General features: G+C 49.5%; 1 protein-coding gene across 2 annotated transcripts; it reads right to left on the bottom strand.

Annotated features, from left to right (window-relative positions):
• Positions 1 to 1,045: 1,045 nt before the first annotated feature.
• On the bottom strand, positions 1,046 to 19,408 carry Mfsd13a (major facilitator superfamily domain containing 13A). 2 transcript variants are annotated; one of them, XM_032892121.1, is made up of 9 exons: positions 19,222 to 19,408; positions 9,361 to 9,577; positions 8,837 to 8,919; positions 7,916 to 8,368; positions 7,687 to 7,810; positions 6,351 to 6,447; positions 4,026 to 4,197; positions 3,756 to 3,949; positions 1,046 to 1,860 (listed from the first exon to the last, which is right to left on the bottom strand). In XM_032892121.1, the coding sequence occupies exons 1-9, from the start codon at positions 19,272 to 19,274 to the stop codon at positions 1,598 to 1,600; spliced, it is 1,656 nt and encodes a 551-aa protein (XP_032748012.1). In that variant the 5' UTR covers positions 19,275 to 19,408; the 3' UTR covers positions 1,046 to 1,597. The 2 variants fall into 2 exon arrangements, with proteins under 2 accessions (XP_032748012.1, XP_032748014.1); XM_032892123.1 differs by lacking the exon at positions 19,222 to 19,408 and adding an exon at positions 17,511 to 17,598.
• Positions 19,409 to 21,109: the final 1,701 nt, after the last annotated feature.

Below are 21,109 nucleotides of genomic sequence, written 5' to 3'. Positions count from 1 at the left end.
CTGTCTCAAAGAGAGCTGGGGCTTACAGCTCAGTAGCAGAGCACTTGCCTAGCAAGCATGAAGCCCTTCTTTCAACCCTCAGTACCCCTCACCTGCCGTTCAGGAATGTAAGACGAAGCACGTGATCTATGGAGATGACTGCAGATAAAGGCAGGTACCAACAATCCTGTCCATCTGCTCGACTCCCGGGACCCACACAGAACTGACTTCATGCAGCAAGCTGACCTTTGACCTCCAGTCCACATACCTATACAAATAAATGTAGTAAGGAATTCCTCTTTAAGTTAAGGGAGCTAGATACTCAGGCCGCAGAAGCAGTTGATCTCTGAACTTGAGGCCAGTCTGATCTACACTAAGAAACCTTGTCTCAAAAAAACTAGAAATTCCTATACCTAAGATTAAGTTGCCAGGTACCTAACAAATCTTTATATTCCCCCAATAACTATAAAATATGAGTGTCTTAGGATTCATTTCATAAAGACTTTCAGAACAACAAAAAGGTAACTTTGAGAGAACTGCCGCTCATTGGCTGGGCCGTGTGCCCTACAAAGTCTGGTCCCCTGTGCAGACCCTCAGAATCCACAGAGGATAAAGGCCACACCACTGTTCAGACCCATTCAACCAGAATCTCAGCCAAGACCCAGGCACTGGTGTTTTGGAAGTTCCCCGGGTGACTCTGGGCCGAGAGCCCCTGGCCTAGCAGAGGCTCCTTTTTTGAGGACTTCTGCAGTGGCGTGTGGGAAAGGAGCTGAAGTAACTGGCCCCAGGCCTGACCACCCAGCAGTCTGCTGGATTCATTTGGTGGTGGCGTCAGTGGTTTTTTGTTTGGTCCGTTGGTTGTTTTTTAGGCTAGCTTTGAACTTGGAGCAATCCTGCCTCAGCCTTCCAAATGCTGGGATTATAGGCACAGATCACCAGGCTCGGCTTGCAGTTTCCGGTTGTGTCCTAGCATCTCTAAGAAAATGGTCTTGGGGAACTTTTCCTGTTTCCCAGCCCCCAGCAACCCTGCCCACCTGCCTCCCACACACAGCACAGACCCAGGGAATCGGAGTGGCCGGCTTTACTTGATTTGAAATGAGATGAGCCTCTTTAGCGTCTGGAGGCCTGCTGGGCTTTGGGGAGCCCTGCAGTAGAGGGCGCATGCCACTTCCAGCAGAGCTGAAGCAGAGGACCCTCTGAGAAACTACTAGAAGAGGCAAGTGGCACTTTCAGTCAACTTCACCTGAGTGGGCAAAGGGGGCAGTCACAGCATCAGAGGCCCTGGAGCCCACCGAGTGGCCAGCCCCAGCTACGGGTCCCAGGCAGCTCCTGGGCACCGCACTCAGTCCTGCCCTTTCTGGTCCTCCTTTCTTCCTGCCCTACAGGAGCCGCAGGTCCCTGAGCACATACGCCCAGCCCTTGCAGAAGCTGAGTCATGTGACTGAAGAAGGGCAGACCTTGGTGATGCTCCTGGTTCTACCCTAAGAGCTCCCCGACATCATCTGTTCTCTGGGCTAAACCCAGAGGTGGTGAGGAAGCAGGATGCTAGCTGGCAAGAGAGGCTACTGCTGGGACTAGGGCAATGAATGATCTCAGCACAGTGGCCCTGCCAGACGTCTCACACCATCTTAATGTTCAGGGTATGGATCTGGGCTAGGTTCTGACGCTGGGCCTTGACCATACGTAGGCGTCTCCCATGCAGTGTGAACTGGGACCAGGTGAAGAGCTGCAGCAGTGCACAGATGATGGGGACGAGGACCAGCAGGTAGAAGCAGCCTTGGCGCAGTGTGGGAGCCTGCACTGGGGCTGGGGCTGGCGGCTCTGGCCATGGCTGCACACTCCCCACAGAAGTCACTGGGGGCTGCTGAAAAAGGTCATGACCTAGGGCAAGAGCACACAAGAGCAGAGTCAGCCCAGCAGCCTCCAACGCCCACAGAAGGACACCCCAACCAGTACAGGTATCCTAAACAACTAAAATTTAGACAGGCCAGGTATGGTGGTGCACGCCAGCACTCAGGAGGCAGAGGCAGGTGGATCTCTATGAGTTTGAGGCCAGCCTGGTCTACAGAGTGAGTTCCAGGACAGCCAGGTCTATACACAGAAGCCCTATCTCAAAATACAAAAACAAAACAAAACAAAAACTTCTTTTTGAACTGTCACTGTTGGCTTAGCAAGTAGCTGTCATAAATACATGCCACAATTCCTAACCACAAATCTATCGTCTACATTTTATTGAAAAGCATTTTTTTGAGACACAGTCTCTCTAGTAATCCTGGCTGTCCTGGAACTTACTATATAGACCGAATTGGCCTCAAATTCACAGAATTCACTTCCTGACTCTGCCTCCCAAGTTCTGGAATTAAAGGCATGTACCACCACATCTGACTGCTGCTGCTGCTGCTGCTTCCCCTCCTTCCTGCTCCTCTTCCTCCCGTCAGGGTACATAGGTCAAATTAGCTCTAAACTCCTCATGTACTCAAGGATGACATCAGCCGTCTGATCTGCTGCCTCCACTTCCTGCTGGGATCGCAGGTGTCTATCACCACCACAGCTAGTTGCACGGTTCCAGAGCTAAACTCACAGCTTCATACACACTTGGCAAGTGCTCTTCCAGCTACGCTACATCCCAGCACATTTGCTGAGACAGCACCATGAACCCTAGGTTGTCCTCGGTCGCTATGTGGCTGAGGGTAACCTTGAGCTCCTCATTCTCCTGCCTCCGTCTCCTAGAGTCAGAATTACAGGTCTCTTCCATCTTGCCAACTCCTAGAACATCCCTTTTTATGTTTGTTTGGTTTGCTTTTTTCTCTCTCTCTCTCTCCTTTAATCTTTAATTTTATGTGCATAGGATTGAGGTTGTTAGGTCCCCTGGAACTGGAGTTACCAACAGTTGTGAGCCGCCATGTGGGCTCTGGGAATTGAACTCAGGACCTCTGGGAGAGCAGCCAGGGCTCTTAACCACTGAGCCATCTCTCCAGTCTCATTTGCTTTTTGAGTCAGGGTTTCTCTGTGTAGCCCTGGCTGGCCTGGGACTTATCTCTGTAGACCAGGCTGGCCTTGAACCCTTTTCTCACCTCCTTCCTCTCTCAGAGAGACACCACCACATCTCATGTCTCTCAGTCCTCAGCTGTCACGTCCTGACACCCATGCTTACGTGTCACCTCAGTTCCCAATGCACCCACCTGCCCCCTCCCTAGTCCAAGCTTCCACAGCCTCTGTCACAGTGTCCCTAACATCTCCAAGCTACTGACCACACTGATTTGTACACACTGCTCAGGGCAGCCTGAGCAAACAATACTTCTTCTAAACACCGATCAGACACATCTCGTCCCAGTCTCTGATTCTCCAAACAGCGTCCATATGTCGCCCTATCTACCCCTCCCCCTGTCTAAAAATTCTTCTCCTAAGACAGGGTTTCTCTATGTAGCCCTGGCTATACTGGAATTCACTCTGTACCAGGCTGGCCTCAGACTCACAGATCTGTCTGCCTCTGCCTTCTGAGTGCTAGGATTCAAGGTGTGCACCACCAACGCCCATCTAGAATCTAAGCTCCAAGACAGCTAAGATTTCACAAGCCTTACCACGCCACTTCCCTTACACCACAGGGCCCAGCCTACACAGGTCTACGCTGATTTGTTGAATGAATCATTTCACTTACGAAGGGGTGGGCCAGCAAGGCTTAGCATCCCAAGGCAGCACAAGCCTAGGCACAGTTCTTCTGTCCCCGTCACTAGACCCAGAGCTGGTACAAGCAACCTGTGCACCACAAGCCTCACCTGTGTAGAAGCAGAGCAGCCAGGTGCCCAGCAGTGGGGCAAAGGTCTGGCCGGGTTTGGTCACCAGGGCGACCATGCCAAAGAGGAGCGCCGAGGCTGCCTGCTTCCGATGGTTCAGCACCAGGTCCTCATCCACCAGGTCAGTGACCACGAGGGTCAGCAGCTTGCAGGTACCCTCGGTGAAGACACGGTTGCTGCCCAGAGCGAGAAAGAAGCGAGAGTAAAAACGAGTGGACACGGAGGTGTGGGGGCAAGGGTAGGGGGGCATACCTGGCAATGAAGAAGCAAAGCAGGCCAGGGTGGTCTGGGCCAGCCAGCAGCATGAGGAGGCTTAGGCTCAGCTTGAGCAGGAGAAGCCCCCGCACCACCGCATAGACACCCCAGCGCCGGCACAGGGGCAGGAAGTACAGGTTGTTGAGATGAGGAGCAACATAGGAGATGCCTGGGGAGGGAAGAGGGCCCCACTTCTTCAGGAGCAATGCCACAGCCTCAACGGCGGTCGGCAACTGACGTTGTAATAATCGGAATCACCATTTGCATTCCTGGCAAACCGACAATGTCTGTACTTTTTGCACTTGATTATCATACCTTAATTTTTATTTTATGTGTGCATGTATATCTGTGCAGAGGCCAGAAGAGGGCACTAGATCCCTTAGAACTGGAGTTACAGACAGCTCTGGGCGGCCATGTAGGTAAATGCAAATCAAACCCGGGTCCTCTGGAAGAGCAGCCAGGGTTCCTAACCACTGAGTCATCTCTCCAGTTTGCTTTACGAAGTAATTTCCACAAGTCCTTCAGGGTAGGTATTTAGTCCCTTGGGATCATGGAGTCAACACTCCAGTAGCCCTCATGGATAGCAAAGTCCATGGATTTTTCAAGACCTTGATATAGAATGAAATCATATCTGCATAGGGTCTGTATACATACTCCCATATACTTTTATTTGTTTTTCAATTTAGTGTCATGTAGCTCTACACGGCCTTAAACTCATTTGTTTGTTTGTTTGTTTGTTTGTTTGAGACAGGGTTTCTCTCTATGTAGCCCTGGCTATCCTGGAACTCACTCTGTAGACCAGGCTACCCTCAAACTCACAGAAATGCACCTCCTTTGCCTCCCAGTGCTGGGATTAAGAACACGTAATGACACTCAGCCTATTTTGTTTTATTTTGTTTTTGTTTTAAAACAGGATCTCAGTCTGTAGCCCTGGCTGGCTTGAAACTCATAATGTACACCAGGCTGGACTCAAACTTATAGAAATCGGCCTGCTTCTTTCTTCTGGGTGCTGGGACTAAAGATCAACATTGCCATGTTCCACCTCTTATTAAAATAAAAATGTTAATATATTCAGGGCTAGCCTCAAACTTGCTATATAGCCTAGGCTACACTTGAATTTCTGGTCCTAACCACACCTCCCAAGTTCGTCAGTTATAGATGTGAACCACCAGCCATGTTCATGTGGTGCTGGGGTCCAGCCAGGCAGGACTATCCAGGCTCTACCAACTGCACTACGTCCTCAACCTCCCCACCACAGACTTTAAATTATCTTTTTTTGTTGTTCCTTTAAAAAATTATTTGCGGGTTGGGGATTTAGCTCAGTGGTACAGCGCTTGCCTAGGAAGCGCAAGGCCCTGGGTTCGGTCCCCAGCTCCGGAAAAAAAAAAAATTATTTGCAGTTTGAGGGCTTTTCTTTTATTGTTGATACTGTTTGTTTGTTTATTAGACCCAGGAGGGCATCAAACGCTCCTCATTCCTGCCTCAGTTTCGGTAATGCTGAGATTACAGGTGTGTGTCATCAAGCCCGGCGTAAGCGATGTCTTGATTATAATATTCAGTACCATGTAAATGCTATGCAAAGAGCTGTCATACTGTGTCAATTAGGAGACGAGCACAGGAAAGAAAAGGGCTTCGGGGTCAGTGAGTGGCCCAAAAGGTTATGAGCTTGCCACCAAGCCAGACGACCTGAGCTTAATCCCTGGGTCCCACATGGTGGAAGGAAAGAACCATTTCCTGAAAGTTGTTCTTTGACCTCCAGATGTGCACCCCGGCGTGCATGCATCCACGCTCTCTCCACACAAACCGGCAGATGATAAACACGTGAAATAAAGACTCTGCGTGTTTAATGGAGTCACAGACTTTTCTCCTAACACTCCAGGTCCATGGTTGGCTGAACCCACAGATGTGGAACATGTGGAGACAGGGCTGCTGTGTCATTGTTACCCTGCACCGACAACTGAGAGTGGTGGGAAACAAAAAAAAAAGAAGCTGGGCTGTGGTGCATACACTTTAATTCCAGCACTCAGCAGGCAGAGGGAGGCCGATCTCTGTGAGTCTGAGGCATGGTTTGTAGAGCAAAATCCACAACAGTCAAGACTACACAAAGAAACACTGTCTCAAAGGAAAAATTGAGTGGCTCAGAAAGATTCAAAAACACAGCGTCCACTCAGAGAACAGCGCAACCGCCTGGCGTTGCACTTTGTCACCCTGCCTCTTGGTGTCACCATCACTCCTGACTGAAGTGAGGCCCACTAACCTCCACCCAAGGAGAACAGACCTGGGGACAGCACGTGAGAGCTGCTGGCCAGGGGCACTACTCACCCAACAGGCAGGAGCCAGTGGAGAGAGAGATGTGGTCCGACAGCAAGTGCTCCAGGAAGAGGGGGAAGAAGTTACTGTTGAAGTGGCAGTGAAACACCTGCAAGGGGGGGTTGGGGAGAGGGGGGAGAGGACAGTTCACAGACCACACAGACCAGCAGGGGAGCAGTAGCCCTGGTCCTCAGAGCAAGAGTGAATGAACACTGGCCCATGCCACCAAACATGGAATATGCCCTAACAAACCTAAATGACTATCCCTTTTGGCCTATGGAATTTTAGGTTGAAGGCATGGTAAAATTAGCAAATAGAACAATTTTTAAATTTTCACGGTATAAACATAATTTATTTTCAAGTCTGGCTAAGGCTGGAGAGATGATGGCTCAGTGGTTAAGAGCACTGACTGCTCTTCCAGAGGTCCTGAGTTCAAATCCCAGCAACCACATGATGGATCGCAACCATCTGTAATGGGATCTGATGCTCTCTCCTGGTGAAGACAGCTACAGTGTACTTATAATAAATAAATAAATAAATAAATAAATAAATAAATAAATAAATAAATTTACGTCTGGCTAACTTATATACCTATGTTTTCCTTTCTTTTTTTTTTTCGGAGCTGGGGATCGAACCCAGAGCCTTGCGCTTGCTAGGCAAGCACTCTACCACTGAGCTAAATCCCCAACCCTACCTATGTTTTAAATGTGGCTCTTAACGTTAAAAAAGAAAAAGAAAAAAAGAAAAAAGATTGTTTCGGGGGTGGAGAGATGGCTCAGTGATTAGGAGCACTGGCTGCTCTTCCAAAGGCCCCAGGATCAGTTCCCTGAACTCTCATGGTGGCTCACAACCTTAACTCTAGTTCCGGGGGATCTCACAGCCTCTTTCAGCCTCCCTGGGTACCAGGCACAAACTTGTACACAGACAGACATTCAGGCAAAATACCCATACACATGAAAGAAGATATAAAAAAAAAAAAAAGATTCTTCAGTCTTATGGGTGAAGACAGGCCTGACCTTGGAGGCCGAAACCTACCTAAGCTCACAGTGAGAGGCAGGGGTGTGGCTCTAGCTCAGTTGTAGGGTGATTCCCTAATAATATACAAGGCCCTGGATTCTACAGTTCTAGGCACTGTGGGAACGGAGTGGGGGTTGGAGGGGCATGGGGGTGGGGGTGGGAAGAGTGGAGGGGCGGGGAGAGTGGGGGGGCGGGGCGGGGCGGGGCGGGCAGCAATGACACAAGGGAGTATGGAACACAGAAAGTGCTCCTAGAACCTAGGTCTCCTGACTTCCCACACTTCCAGCTCTTGAGTACCCTTGAAGGAGGGGTGAGGAGTGATTCCCCATACCTGTACCAGGTCCATGCCCACGAACCACAGGAAGTTTTGGTGGCGTGCCAGTTGCCGGAGATACTGACCCAAGGTAATGCTGCCTGCTTCCTCACCACCCACCAACGGCTCCTCTTCACACACGCTGTGGACAGAGAGGAAGGGACGACGTGGGGTTCCACCAGAGTAAGCCAGGAGGGGCATTAAAACCAAGTTCCGACCGTGGGGAGCCAAGGCCAGTGTCACTTACCCACCATCCATGACCAGACCCGGGCAACCCCTGTCCTTTCTGGTCGCCTCAATCCGCCGCTTCAACAATTGTGTGGCCCCCAAAAAGCCCAGCCCAGAGCCAGCAGCTAGTACCACACAGAAGGCACGGAAGGAGGAGAAGTCCTCCTTGTTCCAAAAGGCGTAGGAGGCAAAGACAGACATGGCGCCGGCTGCACTGAAGAGGGAGCAGTAAAAGTTGAGGTGGGTGCGGTCATGGGCCGAGAGCGCCAGGTCGGCCAGCAAGGCATGATGGTGGAGGTCCACGAGTGTCAGGAAGCCATCATAAAGGCACAGGCACAGTAAGAACTGTAAGCCAGCAGGGGCCCAGGGCACCCAGAATGCCAGGAAGGACAGTGCCAGCAGTGGCCCATGCCAACCCAGAGCCCGGACCCGGGTCAGCACCACATCTCTGGAGGAGAGCCCTGCTCCTGACCTGTCAGGAAGAGGAAGGAGTTAGGAGGTAACCTTTAAGCCAGAGCAGGCCCTAGTTCCCCTGGCTGGGCCCAAAAGAAATGGAGGAATTCACACTTAGATATACCCTGAGTTTCCAGCCCCTGATCAGAGCCTTCAGAAGCACAGCTTACCCAGTCACAGGCCCTCTCCTCAGCCTCACTGCGTTACCATGACTAAAGGGCTATGGGATACTGATTCTTGGGGCTGGGGGTAGAAAGGGACCCAAACAGGGAAAGAGAGGGAATGCCTAAGAAACAGGGGAAATATGTGGTAGACCCGTGAGGAGCCCCCCCTGTCACACTAGGGTCAACCCCTTCCCCTGGTTGGGCCATGCCCAGACCACAACCGGCATCCCCCTCACCCCCCATATATGATCCTTCATTTGGGGATCATCAGAACAGGACTAGGGCAGTTAGGGCAGTGATGTATACCATTCCCTAAGACACACCGGGGCTGGGAGCTGAGGAACCGGCGGTCACTGAGCCAACCGAAGAGGGGGTCATTGAAGCTATTCCAGAGGAGAAATACAGTCTGCAAGAAGAGAGAGAGGTGGGCAGGTGGGGTGTACAGGACTCCCAAGCTCCAGTCCATGCACCCTCCCCAAAGAAGGCACTTGCTTCCTGCCAGCAAGCTTTTTGTTCATGCTCCTCTGCCAAACCCCCTCTCGTGGCTGGTACGCACGTCGAACTCCAGCGACCCAAGGCAGCTGGTAAGTGTGTATCCAGCTGACTGATGCATATGGGTATATTATATGTGAACATATAGTGGGGAGCTAAGGCAGTGGCCAGGAAGTGCTTCTAGAATCCTCAGGAAGAGTCCTTAGGACCCTACCGGCTTTCCTGGCTGAGTCTTGCTAAACCGCGCAGCCTGCCCCAAGAGCCTAACACTGGGACAGGACCCAGCACCTTCTGTCTGCCTGGAAACCCCAAGCCCAGTCTCCCACCTGTGCTAGCTGCCCCATGTTCGTCCTACCTCTCCAACCCAGAAGGACACTTTGTTGATCTTATACACCGAGACAAAGGTGTCCACGTAGTACAGCAGAAACACATTATGCAGAATGGTGGTGAAGAAAGCCAAGGAGCCATACACCACGGCTGTGGGCAGGCCCAACAGCCAGGCTGGGGGCCAGTCTAGCCCCATGGCTGCAGATGGTGCCTCAGCCCCATTGCCAGTCCGACCATCCTCGTCTCTGGGGAAGAAGAAGTCAGTGAGCAGTGAGGGTGAGAGCTAACTCTCTCAATCTAACTCTGGGACCCTCAACACCCCATAAAACAAATAACTCACTCCTGGCTGGGGTCTGAAGCTCTGTCACTGCCTTCTAGTCTAGCTCCTACATTTGACCCCTGACGGTGAAAAATAATCATTTCCTAAACTCACTTCCTTTGTGAAGAGACGAAGCCGGTGAATTACCAGTGAAGTACGACAGGAACATCCAAGGGAGATACTCTGGAAACGCTGGGGGAAACAGAGATGGGAAGAGAGGGCAGGCATCCAAGTACTGGGCCGGGATACCTCCTCAGACTGGATACTTAGCCTGCTGTCCAACCTAAATGACCTAACTGTGACCTCATGGCTTTGGGCACCGTGTGCTTACAGGGTAGGCAGCACCGATAAGATTAACCTTGGTTTCTTAAAACAGGCCAAAGGGAATCATTATGTGAAAGACCAGATAAATTTGGGAAAAGCCCATTAGAAAATGCTCTGTGAGCCAGGCACGAGGACACACACCTCTAATCCCAGCACCAGGGAGGCCAAGATAGTAAGACCATGTCAGCCTGGGCTGCACAGTTCAGGCTGGCCTTGGTTACCTGCTGAAACCCTACTGAGAGAGGTGTCAAATCAGTGCACATTGGTATGATTATTAGCTTTACAAAATCCCTAGGAAGCACTGTTAGGATCTTATAGAACAACTCAGATTTAAAAATACTGAGGACCTCAGCCAATGTCACATAGCAAAAAAAGCAATAGATTTGAATCCAGACTTCATATATTCCCTGGTTTCTCATCAAATCATATAAATGTTTCCCTTCCTTGAATCCAGGTTTATCTGATGCTAAAGCCTTTCTAATTGACCTCCAAAATCAGATTGATGTACACCACTGGGGAAGACGGGAAAAGTCTGTGAGAAGTCTACTCTGTAAGAGCAAAATGCGAGACTAGGCATGGTGGTACACACCTTTGACCCCAGCACGTAGAGGCCACGGCTGGTAGACCTCTATGAGCTCAAGGCCAGCCTGGTCTACACAGTGAGTCCCAGGACAGCCAGGGCTACATATTGAGACCCTGTTCAAAACAACAACCGTGCAACAAAAGAACAAGAAACGACTGGCTGTGGCGGTGTATGCTTTTGATCCCAGCACTTAGGAAGCAGAGCAGGCCAATCTTCGAGTCCCGTGTCAGCGTGGTCTACACAGTAAGTCCCACGCTCCTCATGGTTTGCTCAGCCTGCTTTCTTATAAGACCCAGGACCACCAGACCAGGGATGGCACCACCCACAAGAGACTGCACCACCCCCCATCAATCACTAATGAAGAAAATGCTTTATAGGGGCTGGAGAGATGGCTCAGGGGTTAAGAGCACTGACTGCTCTTCCAGAGGTCCTGAGTTCAATTCCCAGCAACCACATGGTGGCTCACAACCATCTGAGGTGGGATCCGATGCCCTCTTCTGGTGTCTGAAGAGAGCAACAGTGTACTCACATACATGAAATAAATAAATATACCTTTTAAAGAAAAGAAAAAAAGAAAATGCCTTAGAGCCATCTTTTTTTTTTTTTTTTCTATTCTTTTTTCGAGCTGGGAACCGAACAGGGCCTTGCGCCTAGGCAAGCGCTCTACCACTGAGCCAAATCCCCAACCCCAGAGCCATCTTTTTTGAGGCGTTTCTCAATTTAGCTTCCATCCTTTCAGATAACTCTAGCTGGTGTCAAGTTGACATAAAACTAGCTAGCAAGCACACTTGATAATCAGTTTTCATTTTACTAAGGGACTGGCCACACCAGTTCAATATGACTCCATCTTAATTTGGTTTCAAATGCACAGATGCTGTGCCCAAGTAGGGTCTTACTCATGGGTTCTCATCTCCCACCTCTTTGCCCGGGCCTTGTAGATGCTAGACTAGGGCTCCACCACTGAGCTACACCCCCAGCTTCTATACACTCTCATAGTGTTTGTTCTTTTTTTTTTTTTTTAAAGATTTATTCATTTATTATATATAAGTACACTGTAGCTGTCTTCAGACACACCAGAAGAGGGCATCAGATCTTATTACAGAAGGTTGTGAGCCACCATGTGGTTGCTGGGATTTGAACTCAGGACCTCTGGAAGAGCAGTCAGTGCTCTTAATCACTGAGCCGTCTCTCCAGCCCATAGTGTTTGTTCTTAAGTCTCTCTGTATGACTGCTGCTTATACATGCTGCTGACAAGCACACCTCTACACATACGCCCTGGGGGAGGCGCCCAGAATCAGTGTATGATCGTATCTTGTCCTTTTTCTCTCTTAGTTTTGAGATTAGGACTCACTATGTAACTTGGCTAGCCTGGCACACCAAGTAGACCAGGGCCCAGGCTGTAAGCAGCACCCCTCATCGGCTCTGCCTCAGTTCTTGTCTCCTGGTTCTCTCTCTGTTTCAGTTCCTGTCCTGACTTCCTTCAAGCGATGGACTATGGATGTGCAAGTGTACGCCCACTAAACCTTTTCCTCCCCAACTTGCTTTTTCAGCCATGGTATTTCATCACAGCAATGTTTCATCAGAGCAAAAGTAACCCAAAACTAATAGTAACAGTAACCCACACTAAGACATCAAGTCAAGCAGGATGGCCATGTGAGGATGAAGTCTGAAGCTGCTATAACACAGCCACAAGCCAAGGAGTGCTGACATCACCAGTGGACTTCCAAACGCTAGACAGAGAAGGAAGGACTCTTCCCCAGAGCTTCCAGAGGAAACAGGACTCTGCTCAGGCCTTAAATGTGGACTTTTACCCTCTAACCATGAGCAAATATTCAGTTGCTTTAAGCCATTAGTTTGTGTCATCTGTTATGGTAGCCTAGTGACACTGAGGGTGACTCCCAGAGATCCTCTGACTTCTTCCCGAGGCTGCGTGGTCAGAGGTTGCAAACTCCCCCCATCAGTCATATCCTGTTTGCCCTCTGCCCTAGTCCAACAAAAAGAACAAAGCCTTCAAGAGCTATCCTTCCCAAGACCCAGCTCCCTGCCTCCCACCATGCCTGCAGGTCTCTACAATGTGGCCACTCCCAGCCCAGCCTCCCTTTCCTCTGACAAGGCTTTTGTGCTTGCTGGTTCTTTCCATGAACAGAATCATTCTAGTCTGCGCCTGCCATTCCAAGAGCTAGCCTAGAGTCCAGACTTCTCACTCTCTGTAGGGACTGCTGGCATAAGCCTGTAATTCCAGATACTCAGGCAGCTAAAGCAGGAGGGTTTAGATATACCCTCCAAACATCACACGTCCTCCATGGGTCTCGCCTCGGCACACGCATCTGTCTCAGCTGACATCACTCTGCCAATCAGCCCAAGCGGCAAGAAACTGCAGCACGCCACCAGACGTTTGTTGGCGCGTTTCTCTCTGTGGAATCTTGACAAATGCAGCTGAACTGCACGATGTAAGGTGGACCAATACACCTTGTACAATTTGTTAGCAAAGCATCCCACGTCGCGTGTCCTTTCACGTGCTTGCTTCAGCACAACATCCTTTCACCTGTGTCAGCGAAACATTCCTTCAAGTGTCTGCCTTAGCCTTTCACACCTGTGCCCACTGCAGCTAAATGTTCCTATACGTGTTTGCCTCAGCAAAACACCATCTAACCGACTTTACAAAGAAGGCGTAAGTTTCCACTTCAGTGGTGGTTTGAATAATAATGGTCCCCATAGACTCATATATTTGAATGCTCAGCTAACGGGGAGTAGAACTGTTTAAAAGGTTTAAAAGGATCAGCAAGTGTGACTTGTTGGAGGCAGAGTGTCACTGGGGTTTGGCTCAGATGTTTCAAAAGCCCTTGCCAAGTCCATGGTCTCTCGGTCTGTCTCTGTCTCTCTTTGTCTCTTGTCTCTCTCTCTCTCTGTCTCTCTCTCTCTCTGTCTCTCTCTCTCTCTCTCTCTCTCTCTCTCTCTCTCTCTCTCTCTCTCTCTCTCTGTCTGTCTGCCTGTGGACCAGGATGCAGGTCTCAGCTATTGCTCCAATGCCTGCCTGCACGCCGCCATGCTCCCTGCCATGATGATAATGGACTAACCATCTAAAACTGTAAGTCCAAGTTAAATGCTTTCTTTATAAGTGTTGTCTTAGTCATGGTGTCTCTGCACAGTGACAAGAAAGTAGCGAAGACAGTCACCCCACTACCCTCAGAGTTCCTCTGTTCAAATCCATAGCCTTTATCAAAGCCACTCCTTGGTGACTGGCCCTTATCACCCAAGAAGGTGAACCTCGTCTCCATGTGTTGGCTTCCCAAACCCATGCTGAGGAGAAGTTAGAAGCCCTTGAAGGGTGGTATTAAATGGCTTTTGCCATTAGAAAAGGGAAGGGTTCAAATCACTGCTTCCTCCCACAGGTGCATCTTGATCTAGTCATTTACTGAGCCTGCAAGACAGGGGAATAAAGGCAGTCTGTACAAGAACATAGCAAGCACTAAACTAACACTCAGGAAACCCAGCGCACCATGCTAGGCACAAGGCAGGTGCTTACAAACCAGCTTTGTCCTTCTCGAGACGGCTCTCACTATGCGACCTGTTACTTTAGACCAGGATGGCCTGGAACTCACAGAAATCTGCCTGTCTCTATCCCAAGACCAGCTTTCTCTTAAAGATTGTTTCAGGGCTGGTGGGATATCCAGGCCCCTTTCTGAAGTAAAAGAAGTGGAGGAAAAACTTGGGACAGAGGAAGAGCAGAGAGGAAGCCTACGAACACTGAGGATGAACTCCATAGATAAGTCCCTATCCCAGATCTCAGGTAGAGGCTCTCCATACAGGCGAGCCAGCACTGGATTTGCTGGAGGAGGAGGGTGTGATGGTGCTTGCCAGACTGTGTGTCTCCACGTCCTACTCCAGCAGCAAACAGCCTTCCTCCTCGCCCTTCCTACTCTCAACCCACTTCACACGAGAACAGAAGCCTCGCCAAGGAATCCACGGAGCCCACACTGTCCTCTTTGCATAAGCTGTAACCTGCAACCGAGCTGCCCGCTCCTGTACACACTTCACCTTGCACAAGCGCTGGAGGCGGTCCTGGGAACCTCCGAGGGGTTGGCCTTGGGCCAGCTACTTCCTTTCCCTGCGCCAGTGGAAATTTAACCAAGCACCAAGCACAGGGCCCAGGACATACAGGACTCTCCATAAACAATAGCTCTTACTGAGTTTCATGACCTTTAAAAATTGGCTGGGAGTTGGGGATATGGCTTAGAGTGTAAAAACACTTGCTATGCAAGCCCTAAGATGTACGCGGGATCCATGGAACCCATATACAAATGAAAGGTTAAAAAAAGGGGGGGAGGGATGAAGAGATGGCTCAGTGGTTAAGAGCACTGACTGCTCTTCCAGAGGTCCTGAGTTCAAATCCCAGCAACCACATGGTGGCTCACAACCATCTGTAATGAGATCCGATGCCCTCTTCTGGTGTCTGAAGACAGCTACAGTGGACTTATATATAATAAGTAAATAAATCCTTTTAAAATGTTTAAAAAGTCGTTTTCAAAGACTAGAAGGCGAGGACCAACACCTGAGGTTGTCCTCTGCCTTCTACACACTCACTGTCGCTTGTGCATGCGTGTCCTTAAACGCAAACATGTATGGACACATGCACGCACACATGACATACACCAAAAATAAACATTTTTTTTAAAAAATCAGTTAGGGACCCCTCTGACTAATATATAAATCTTTGTGACAAGGGCCAGCTGGCCTCAAACTATGGCAATCCTCCTGCCTCCCCAGTGCTGGAAGGCCAGGTGTATGCCACCACACCCGGCTAAGCATTCAACATGGACGCCTCTCACTGCTTGTGACATCCCAGACCTTCCCATGTGTCATCCCCCAAATTCTGTTTTAAATGCCACCTCTGCATTCGGCTCATGTGCTGCCTTCCATCCGGAAGCCCTGGATGTGATGTGTGCTGGCTGTGAGACCTTTAGGACAGGCGTGGCTTCCACACCCAGGGATGTGAGCCCTTCACAGTGCAATGACTATTCCCATCTACATGGCGCACAGTCGCAAGCTATGAGGTGCTGGAACCAAGGTTCAAAATCGGTTCTGCTACAAACCTCAGCCCTTCTCACTTCACCGCACACCCACTTCCATGATCGTATCAAGTCTTGCTCCCTCAAAGCCCAGGGTCCTCATACCCTCCAGGTTCACCCAGGCAGGTATTGTCTACCTTCTTGGGTCCCTCTGTATCCAGAGAACAAATGCTTTCCTTCTTTCCCACCGGCTCACAAGCTCCTTAGGAGCAAGGCAGGGCCAGTCCTGCTGCAGATCCCTCTCCCAAGCTCTGCTCAATTAACACCTGCTGAGTCCATTGTCTCAAAGAGGCCAATGTGGGTGTCCTCTGCCTTACAGAGGACAGTCACAGGATGTACAGAGGAGAGTATTGGTAAAAGCCAGCAGTAACATTTATAACACTGTCACCAAGGATGAAGAAAACAATATGGGCAGAATGTGGCCCAGGCAGTAAAAGGGGCCAGACTAAAATGGGGGTTTGTAAGCCTCCAACAAGATTCTATCAAGATGGGCTGGAGAGATGGCTCAGTGGTTAAGAGCACTGACTACTCTTCCAGAGGTTCCGAGTTCAAATCCTAGCAACCACATGGTGGCTCACAACCATCTGTAATGAGATCTGATGCCCTCTTCTGGTGTGCCTGAAGACAGCAACAGAGTACTTGTGTATAATAAATAAATCTACCAGTTGAGGGTAGGAGATAAGCATTTCTCCGTTGAGGAGCGCTCCGGGGCTACTTAAAGATCTCTCCCTAGCAGTTCACCCTCCAAGGTTTCTGGGAGATTAATAACAGGAAAGACTGGCCAACCGCAGCAACAGACTGTGAGCACAGTTTGGGGAGGAAACCAAGAAGTGTCAGGCTGGGCCTGGAAGGAAGACTCGGGAGGAGGGATCCTGTAGAGCCCACAGGAGGGAACACTGCTAAGTCATTTGTATCAGCAGTGCCTGGGTCAAGGCTGAACGTTATCCTCAAGTAGCCAAAAAGCTTACATTCCCACATCTGTGGAAAAGCAAATCTGTTTCCTGCCTATCCCGGGGGTATCAAATGAGCGGGTGGAATTTCTAGTCATAATAACAAAGCAAATACTAGGTGTGTCCTTTTCTCAGCAAGCAGCTGACTGGACTGTTTGCTCTACTTCATCACACCCCGTTGAGTCTCTCCAGAGCATGATGAAGCTGCAGGAGAGCTGTTGGAGGAGCCCTACTCCCTACCCCAAGTTAACAGGTTTACCCTCGGATGGAAAATTGGGGCTTTTCACCCATTGCGAGAGGGATTTTCTTGGTCTTTCACAGGATTTTCTGGAGGCACGAAAGTGGACTCACCTCAGAATCGCAGGCCACTTCTAAGTCCCTGAGGAACTGGTTATCAACTCAGGAGCTTTCTACTCAGAAACGTGTAGTGGTTTTCATTTCGCTTGCACATTAAAATCACCTGAAGAGCTAGCTATTCTAGAACACTAGGCTCGGACCTCACTCAGACCACTAAAATTGGGATCTCTGGAGGTGATGCTCAACAGAATCTTTTAAAGCTTCCCCAGTGGTTCTACTGCGCCACCAGGGTTAAGGGCCACTAGGTCAGTGAGTGAATCCTGGCCTGAACCATTGCATCCACGAACTCAGATTCTTCAGGGGGCAACCTGGACAGTGCATCCCCTTTCCTTACCCCAACAGAGCCCTTCTGCGGGGATTCTACGCTTGCCTCTTGGTCCCAATTCCTCCTGACCCCAGAATTTTCCAATCGATAATCTGACACCTCAAGGAACCGCGCAAACTGTCCCAATGACTCAAACACCAACACACATTCCCGCCCCACCCTCGGCCTGGTCCTCTGTATCAGATCGGGCCCCGGGTCCCGCCGGCTCCTCCGGGACCAAAGAGGTCCCGGGCCGCGGGCCAGCAGCTCACCGCAATCCTGGCAGACGATTGCTTATTCCGCGGCTGCGGGGGAGCCAGGTGCCAGCCACTGCGCCTGCGCGCTAGCAGCCCAGGGCTTCCCCGTCTCTCCCCCCGCCCCTTCCCGCTATTGGTTCCGCATGGCTCTCCCGATAGCTTAGGCAGGTGACCGCGCCTGAGGCTGTCGCTGCCATGTTTGTCATGGGCTCTTTCCCTGAGGGACCCAAAAGAAAACGGGCATCAGCCAGCAGGGGCAGGTTGCCTAGATTCCAGATCTCCTTTCTTTTACCTCCACGAAAATGTCATTTCAGCTCAAATCAAGTTTCTCTTGGGGAGTCTCCCCTCCCCTTCCCTGATCCTAATTTCAGAAGATGAGAATTTAGCAGGGACTACCCTACGGCTGGATTGTGAGCCCTGCGAGCGCGAAGCCCTGCTTGAACTGTGGGCATGAGAAATCAGAGGAATTGGGAGCTAGGGCAGGAGATGTTAGACACAGGCACTTGGACATCAACCCACAACCCACGCAGCCCAACCTCTTTGTAGTTGCAGTGATAAGAATTAGAGGAGGAAGTCGTGCCTGGTTGTGCCTTTCTGAAATTCCTTTTGCTGTTGTTGTTTTGTTTTATAAGACAGGGTTTCTCCATGTAGCTCTGGCTTTTCTGGAACTCGCTATGTAGACCAGGCTGGCCTCGAACTCACAAAGATCTGCTAATCTCTGCTTTCTGAGTGCTGAGATTAAAGGCATAGTCTGTAATTCTTACCATACAGAAGTCTAGGCTGAGCTGAATGCAGAGTGAATTAAAGCCAATCTGGGCAACGTACGCCCTATCTCAAACTAAAATCAAAAACAGGGCTGGGGACACACAAATAAAAGAAGTACTCGGCCACCCACTATTATGTTCCTTGCAGGATGGGTGCTCTGCTCCAAATGCCTCTTCCTCAAATTATACATGGGAAGTAGATGCTGTTATTTCCACTGAAAGACGAAAATAACCACTGGGTGCTGGTGGCAGCTGCACACGCCTTTAATCTCGGCACTAGGGAGGCAGAGACAGGTGGATTTCTGCTTTCAAGTCCAGCCTGGTCCACAAAGCAAGTTCCAAGACAGCCAGGGTTACAAAGAGAAACTCCATCTCAAAAACCAGTCAACCAACCAATCAAAAACCCTGAAGTTCAGAGAAAGTCAATGAATTACTGTTTGTTTGTTTGTTTGTTTGTTTACTAGGTTTCTCTGTTTAACAGCCCTAGCTGCCCAGATTGGTCTTGAACTCACAGAAATCCCTCCTGCCTCTGCCTCTAAGCGCTGGGGTTAAAGATGCCCAACCCAGGGGTTGGGGATTTAGCTCAGTGGTAAAGCGCTTGCCTAGCAAGGGCAAGGCCCTGGGTTCGGTCCCCAGCTCCGAAAAAAAGAAAAAAAAAAAAAGATGCCCAGCCCATGCTCAGTCTTCAACAAATTTCATACAACCAGATGACCAACCAGGCTAGACCTGACCAACCAGGCTAGACCTGACTTCTCCTGAGTCCCAGGGGAGTCTTTCCTCTTCTGTACTTGCTATCCTTTAAAATCAAGTTTGTACAGCTCAGTCCAGTTTCTAAGCAATTAAACAGGACACACTGCCCACCTGCTCAGCTTCCCTACCCTGAGCTAAAGGCAAGGAGTGCCTCTTGACTTCTCTACTAAGAGACCTTCCTTTTTATTGAAACAGCTCCCTCCGTTGCTTACCGGGATTTCATAGGCAAACAAGGAGAGAAAGAGCTGAACAAGCTGACGCCCATCTGTAGGAAGCTGGAGGCAGCGAGACCACCCAAGGCTGCAGAGCTGGACCCTGTCAAGAAAGAAAGAAAAGAAAGCAGGGGGCTAGGAGTGTCGCTAAGTTTGGAAGAATTCTTGCTGAGCGTACCTGAGTGTCTGGTCCAGTCCTCAGTGTTGGATAGAGTGACTGTGCTGTGGACATACCTGTAGTCATAGCACTTGGCAGCTGGAGGCATCAGTATCAGCAACACCGTCACTGGCTACATAGTTTCAGGAGCTGCATAAGACTGTTTCCACCCGGCAGCTGAACATTCTAGAGGTTAGGCACTACTGACTTTTTGTGCAGCAGGAATATCACTCCCTTTTTACTTTGTGACAACATAGCAATAGGTTGTCGTCACAGCGAATGAGCCCACAAGACCCTGTTCAACCCAGTGCTAGAGAGCCCTCAGGGATCCCACGGACACTGACCCAGCACACCTACATTCTACTAGGTTTTCCCCTTTCTCTCCTCCAAGCCCTCCTCTACCCTTCTATGCCCTGTTCTGGGATAAGCCTGTTCAAATAAATAAAGACATGTTCCAAGGTGCTTTGAGATGGAAGAAAAATAAGCAGATACAAGATTTGCAGGGTGAAATTTATTCCAGGGCTTACATACATGAAGATAGCACCAATCCCACTGACCCATCCAGTGTGTGAATGTATATTGGTTAGGACAAAAGTCACTTCATCCTGATCAGAATATCCCTGCTCTTTCTTTCTTTGCTCCTTTTTTAAAATTTTTTTAAAATTTATTTTATATATGTGAGTACACTGTCAGACACACCAGAAGAGGGCATTGAAACCCATCAAAGATGGTTGTGAGCCACCATGTGGTTGCTGGGAATTGAACTCAGGACCCTGGAAGGGCAGTCTGTGCTCTTAACCGCTGAGCCATCTCTCCAGTCCTGCTCTTTCTTGATTCTCATTTTTTTTCTTTTTGTTTTTTTGCTTATTTTTGAGACAGGGTTATTCTGTGTAGCCCTGGCTGTCCTGAAACTTGCTTTGTAGACCAGGCTGGCCATGAACTCAGCAATCTGCCAGCCTCTGTCTCCTGAACTCTGTGACTAAAGGTATAAGCCACCGTCATCCAGCTATATCTTTAAAAACATTTTTTCTATTTATTTTATTACTGTATGAGTGTTTTATCTGCATGTATGTGTATATATCATGTTCATGCCTACTCCCCATAGAAGGCAGAAGAGGGCATCAGATCTCATGGGACAGAAGTTATAGTTGTGAGCCACCATGTTGGTGCTAGAAGTTGAACTTGGATCCTCTTCAAGAGTAAATGTTCTTTTATCACTAAACCAAGTCTCTGGCACATGCACATGCACATGCACATTGCTGGCACCAGGGTCTGGTTGTAAAACTCTACATGCCATTATAATGGCTCATCTGTTTTAATGTGCTGGGAAACTATTGGGAAAAACTTTCTAGAACAATCATCAGTTACAATCCAAGATGGCTGCAGTCAGGTCAAGTACAACCTGCTTACCCTGCCTAAGCCACATATTTATCTCTTTTAGATTTAAACAACTGATATACACACTTTATTCTAGATTTTAACAATCATTACCCCTCCCCTCCCCTGCTCTAGAATATAGTCCTGATCAGAATATGGTCATTTCTCCTCTCCCATGCCCACCACTTCTCTCCATGGATGTTCTCCTGGCTGTGTGAAGAGGACCAAAAATCAGTACTCAGACCTTTGTACATCTATTACAGCTTTCCTCCAGCCTTTCCGTCTCTGCTCAGTGTACTTTCACCTCAAAGCACACCTCGAGTCTTTCCTTAACCATCCTTGGCGACAGAATGG

This window comes from Rattus rattus, chromosome 2, assembly GCF_011064425.1.
Source record: "Rattus rattus isolate New Zealand chromosome 2, Rrattus_CSIRO_v1, whole genome shotgun sequence".
In the NCBI taxonomy this organism is placed as follows: Eukaryota; Metazoa; Chordata; class Mammalia; order Rodentia; family Muridae; genus Rattus; species Rattus rattus.
This window is presented reverse-complemented; position numbering and strand designations above follow the sequence as displayed.